General features: G+C 34.1%; 1 protein-coding gene across 1 annotated transcript in view; it reads left to right on the forward strand.

Annotated features, from left to right (window-relative positions):
• GAD1 (glutamate decarboxylase 1) overlaps positions 1 to 5,545 on the forward strand; it is a 29,905-nt gene extending 24,360 nt beyond the window's left edge. The window contains exons 13-16 of the mRNA XM_072874374.1: positions 355 to 504; positions 2,828 to 2,935; positions 3,641 to 3,730; positions 5,372 to 5,545. Of these exons, the coding sequence (XP_072730475.1) occupies positions 355 to 504; positions 2,828 to 2,935; positions 3,641 to 3,730; positions 5,372 to 5,545 (522 nt within the window). The remainder of the gene's footprint in view (positions 1 to 354; positions 505 to 2,827; positions 2,936 to 3,640; positions 3,731 to 5,371) is intronic.
• Positions 5,546 to 6,000: the final 455 nt, after the last annotated feature.

The following is a 6,000-nucleotide window of genomic DNA, read 5'->3' on the forward strand; positions in this document are numbered from 1 at the left end:
TTTAACACATCAAAAATTTAAGTCTTAAGAACATAGCCTTACAAAGTGAAGTGGACAAAGTTAGTATCAGAAACTAAGAATCCAAATTAACGTGAGAATGTTTTTTCAGGTGTGGGTGTGTGGGTGTGTAAAACCATATGACTACTCAGGGACTTCTAAGAGAACCACCTTAGGTTATGAAATTATTTTTGTGGCTCAGGTTTACAGAACAAGGTCGGTATTTTATAATTTGGCCCATTAAAGAACAATTCTTCTTTATATATTTGAAATAAATTTTTAATATATTATTAATGCATACAGTTTCATATGCACATATGCCATGTAAATCATATAAGTACATGTTTTTCATTACAGGGTATACTTCAAGGCTGCAATCAAATGTGTGCAGGCTATCTCTTCCAGCAAGACAAACAGTATGATGTATCCTATGACACTGGAGATAAGGCAATACAGTGTGGTCGACATGTGGACATTTTCAAATTCTGGTTGATGTGGAAGGCAAAGGTAAATAATAAAAGTTCAGCTCAAAAATCAGAAACATATTTAATTTGTAAGTCTCATGTAATGGAACACTTTTTTAACATCAATGTTTGTGTAATTACAATCTCTAAACACACAGGTATCTGAGTATTAAGAGCCAATTAAATTGTAGGACAACGTTAGCCATCAATAAATTCAGCTGGAAATTTAGAAGAAAGGTTTAAGTCACTAGATGAGTCCTGAAGTAAAACCAGTGAGGGCAGGACACCGAAACGGTCTTTTGTTGTGATTCTGTACACTTACATATGTATTTTATTACAGATTACTTGTAATAGCAGCAGAGTGGACTTGATGACTTACAAGGGTCCTTTGAGTATCATGTTTCTATGCATGGATTTTATAAGCAACTTTGAAAACACAGCCTTTTTTTTAAGAATCTTTGTCCAACTAGTGATTTAACAGTTGATTCCCTGGTACTACTGTGGTATGCCTGGATGGCTGAATTTAAGCACAGGCTTACATGCAGGCTTACATGTTTACAAGATGAGAGTCCATGTAGTCAAGAAAATACATTTCATTTTTATTTCTTTATCTGCAGTCATCTTATTACTATCCTTCTTGCTCTTCTGCTGACAAAATGGGAATTCAGTTGGGTAACCTGTCCACAGTCTAATCTTTTTTTATAAAACTGAGATTAAATCTAATGGCAAAATGTACAATCATAAAACAGTTTTCACTTTGGGTGAGAGTTAGACAGCAATAGTAAATAACCTTTGATGGTAAAAGATGTTTTCATGCAGATTTCCTCAATATTGAAGACTGAGGGAAGAAAGTAACAGAACTTTAGTTATTGTTTATTTTTAAAAGTACTTCAGAAACAGAAACACAACACTTCATCACAAAATACTTATAACAATTACTTTAGTCATCAGCATAGGTTTGATTACCAGGCTACTACATTTCAGTTCAGACTCAGTTCTTCCTCCAAAATAAATCATTTTGGTACTGTAATCCAGTAACATGAAACTGCTTAATGAAACATTAGAATTGGACTGTGACTAGCAACTTTGAAGTGTGTTGCTTATGGTTCTAATTACCAAGTGCTGACTAGAGACCCCATCAAAGCATGGACTGAATGTTTTTCTAAATACCAGCCAAACACATTTTGTTAAAACTAGCATGCTGATTCTATCTCTGCTGTTACATTCACCTGTTAAACTGGCTTCACTAAAGAAGTAGAGCACTTCACAATAAAGAAAAAAAAATTACAGCAGAAACCATAATGGATGTGGGTCATATTTAAAATTCAGAAGTAGGATATCTGTGGATGTGATTCTTTAATAATAATATAGATTAAATTTGCTAAGTCGATCTGTATATCTGGAATTTAAATTTCTCCAGAAATTAGTTACTTTGGATTTCTGTTTGGTCTTGAGACAGATTCAGATTTGTTTGGACCTGAGTTCTCTGAGGTATTGGATAGAACCTGTTTCTAGCAGATTGCATGATTATATTACTCAAATGTTAAGAAAACAAAATATTAGGAGCTATGGAAATTTTTCCTTCAGCATTAGCCACCATGAGTGATTTATACTCTTGTCCTCATAGTAGAAATATACAGCCTAGGTCCGGAAGTATTCTTGTGACTTTACCTTCAGTCATTTTATTCAGTACAAAGAACTTACTCCAAATATGCAATAATTTAAGAGTGTATTTGTCTTTCTTACTTCTTCATTCACGTACAGAAGTGTACTTTAAAAAAAAAACCACAACTCTTTTTCTTATTTTATTTATTTTCAACATTCATCTACTTTTTCTGGGATTATGATCTTTCAAAACAAATCAGATATGACAAAAGATCACTAGGTAGGCAAATGACTTCTAGCAAACATATTGCAGGCTTTTGTTTGCTGACTTTTTAAAATGCAATTTCTAGCAAACTGTTCAGAGGAAATAAACTGCTTCCCAACTCTTACCCTTTCAACTGAGTTCCCATTCTGTGTTCCCAGGCAAGAGCTGGGAAGCCAAGACTTAATATTCATAATATTTTTGGAAACTGGAAAAAAAAAAAAAAAGAGAAAATAATCTATTAAAAATATCAAAAGCCCTTTGTTGTTAGCATAATAAATTATCTTAAAATGAGACCAAAACCAAATAGTGATTACAGTTAGGCCACATTTAGCCACTTTTGTAGTGTTGATTAACTTTACTTTTAAATTGCAAGAAGTAGTACTGCTAAATGTTTCCTGACTGAAAACATTTAAGAGCGAAGCCTATCTGAAAAGGTGATTACATTGGAAGAGGAAAAATGACCATATAATTAATACTTACTTTATTTTTAAAACAGGGTACAGTAGGATTTGAAAATCAGATCAACAAATGCCTGGACCTGGCAGAATATCTCTACACTAAAATCAAAAACAGAGAAGAATTTGAGATGGTTTTTGAAGGGGAGGTAAGTTTTCTTTCATTTAACCTGTGTGTAGGAGCCAAATCTGTATGGAATTCCGAAAACAGTCTTCACACTTCTCACAGTTCTTCAAGCCAGCTATGCAAAACTGCTCTTATTGTCTAAAGAACTACATGACTATTGGCATCTGGGCAGTTTTTTGGCCAAATGCATGTGGTTTTGTATCATAAATGTCAGATTTATCTCCTCTCCTCTTCTGCAGAGGATTTCTCAGTTTAGGGCGTGAGGACTAACTTAATACAATCTAACCATGCTGAGATTCCACATTAACATACATAACTGAGAATCTGCTATTTTTTCTGTATCTTCTGTTGCTAGTGCCACTGTGTAAGCTCTTGGTTGATAGAATAACAATTATACTTCATCTCTCCATTTACTAAGAAAAGGAAAATTGGGTTGCCCTTGCTGCGATCCTGGAAAACAGTTCCTTATAAAACTGCATGAAGGTGAAAAGCATTTGCACTTCATTAGCACCCTAAAACATTGTAAATGGGACAATGTATAGGGAATCTAAGAAAGCAGATGCAATCAGCAGTACTGTAATCCATTTATTTTGTTTTAACATGCAGAACTAGGATACTATATTTTGTCTTCCATGTCTCTGCTAAAATATGCTACAGACTAGCCTTTAGTGTGTGATTGATCTGTATTACTTTGTTTATTGATGTATGTGTTTGGTTGTTTTTGCAGCCAGAGCATACAAATGTATGTTTTTGGTATATTCCACCAAGTCTCAGGGGCATGCCGGACTGTGATGAGAGAAGAGAAAAGTTACACAGGGTATGTGGTTTTTGTTAAATGCAAAAATATAGTCTACTCTTTCAACCCAAAGCATTCTGTTTATTAAAAATAATATATCAGTGTGTTGACACATGTTCCAAATTCTGGGACGTCAGTTCTCCAGTTGCTTGTTATGACCTTGATATTTGTTCACCTTTGTCTCTTATTTGTACTGAGGCTGAAGTCACGTTTCCCCTATAGAACCAGATACAGAACATACTCAGTTATTCTTTGTTTTGTATCACTTCTGTGCTCCCAAAAGTGTTATGAATCCTTAAAAAGTAGCTAGGCACAAAGATGTCCCAGTCCTGTTTCAATAAGACAGCATATCAGCAAGAGAAATGGAAGGGTAATTACTTGAAAATGCTGGGACAGGTAAAGGACATGGAAACCTGTAAGTCCTTCTCAGGTCTTTATTTTGATTTTAAATTTGCTTGGTTAGTCATGCATTAATGCATTTCAGTGAAAATGAATACCCTTTGGAGGACTTTGGGATAAATTTATTTGAAAAAATGATAGAAGGAAGCGAAGGCGTCATAGTGGCACCACCAGGAAAAGTATCGTGTTACTTAGGACTTGAGGAAAGTGAAATGCATTAATTTTGTAGTAGCATTTTAAACAGACAGACATGGAAAGAAATACATTCAGGAGACAAAATAATGATTTTATAGTTGTCAAAATGAATTGTGATTTTTTTATGTTTGGGAAGGGAGAAGAATGGGCAAACTTGGGAGATTTTGTAGAGGATTTTATGTCTGCATCATACTGGGGAAAGAGAACAGAAGAGAACAGAAATTCCTGGGTCAACCCAGTGACATGTTAGGTAAAGAAATTGCCAAAAAAGAGAGAAAAGCGGAAGATAGATAAGACTGGGAAGAAGGATGACATCTTTGACTTGACCCTGTTAAATGTTAGAGGACATTATAAAGCATTCTACAAAACAGTAAAAGAGCCAGACATCTGACCTTGGCTGGCAGAGAGTAGAGCAGGAGAAAGAAATGGCAAAACTGGGCTCAGTCAATACCAGATATTAAGATTGTCAGAACATTATTCCTTGTAAATTAAAGTGAGGAAGTGAGATTGCAGTAAATGCACAGTACTGCAAAACTGCTGGAAGGTTTCCATGGCTTATGCTAACAGAAAATATTCTTTATGACATAGGTCATGTTGAAAAATTTCCATCATTGTTCCACACTTCCCCCCCCCCCCCCCCCCGAAAATGACTTTGAGAATACATAATATTCTCATGGAAAACATGTTACCCTCAAAAAGGTGGTTCTGGAGTAGGTTTTCATAAAAAGACTGAAAATATTTCTTCATGACAAAATCTTCAGCACAGAGAAATGACATGTGCATTTAATATATTAAATTATTACATAAGTGAATAGTCTAGGATGCTATTAGTCTATTAATCAAAAAGATGTATATTATTGTTGTCAATTTTCCTTTAAATATCCAATCCTACATATTTAGTTTTTCAAGCTTTTTCCTCTTACAGATCTTTTTATAAAAACTAGTGACTTTCTGATCTGCCCATTTATTTTTTCCAAATTAAGAAATGTTGTGATATACAAAGAAAGGATAAAATTTTTAAATTACTCTCCTCTCTCTCTCTCTTTTATTTTTTTTTAAATGATAAAGGTGGCACCGAAAATCAAAGCACTGATGATGGAGTCAGGTACTACCATGGTTGGATATCAGCCTCAGGGTGATAAAGTCAACTTCTTCCGAATGGTCATCTCTAACCCAGCAGCAACTAAGTCTGACATTGACTTCCTCATTGAGGAAATAGAGAGATTGGGGCAGGAACTGTAGTACAGTGATTGAATTATTTATTTCTCTAATTCACTGTTTTCCAGCACTGGCTATTTTTTTAACCCAGTTCTGCAGACATGTTTTAAGGAAATTCTCTTTCTGTAAGTTCCAATCTCCTAAGACATCCTTAAACAAAACAACTATAGGCTACTGAAACATATATGTATTGGTAGATCATATTACTGAGGGAAAATGTATTATCTTGAAGTTGAAGTACTATTGACTCTTACATTGGTCTTGTTTATTGTAGTCAGCAGGAAATTAATAAGTACTAAAATAGCAAATTAAGAACTCTGCACAGTATATATGTACAGTATAAATAAATAAATAAATAATTATATATATATATACATACACATACATATATATATATATATAAAGTGGTTATAAACTTAGATCTAAGCCACAGCATGTTTTCCACTTTAAGAGAATTAACTTTTCCTTCAACAACTAAT

Source organism: Ciconia boyciana, chromosome 10 (genome assembly GCF_034638445.1).
Source record: "Ciconia boyciana chromosome 10, ASM3463844v1, whole genome shotgun sequence".
NCBI lineage: Eukaryota > Metazoa > Chordata > Aves > Ciconiiformes > Ciconiidae > Ciconia > Ciconia boyciana.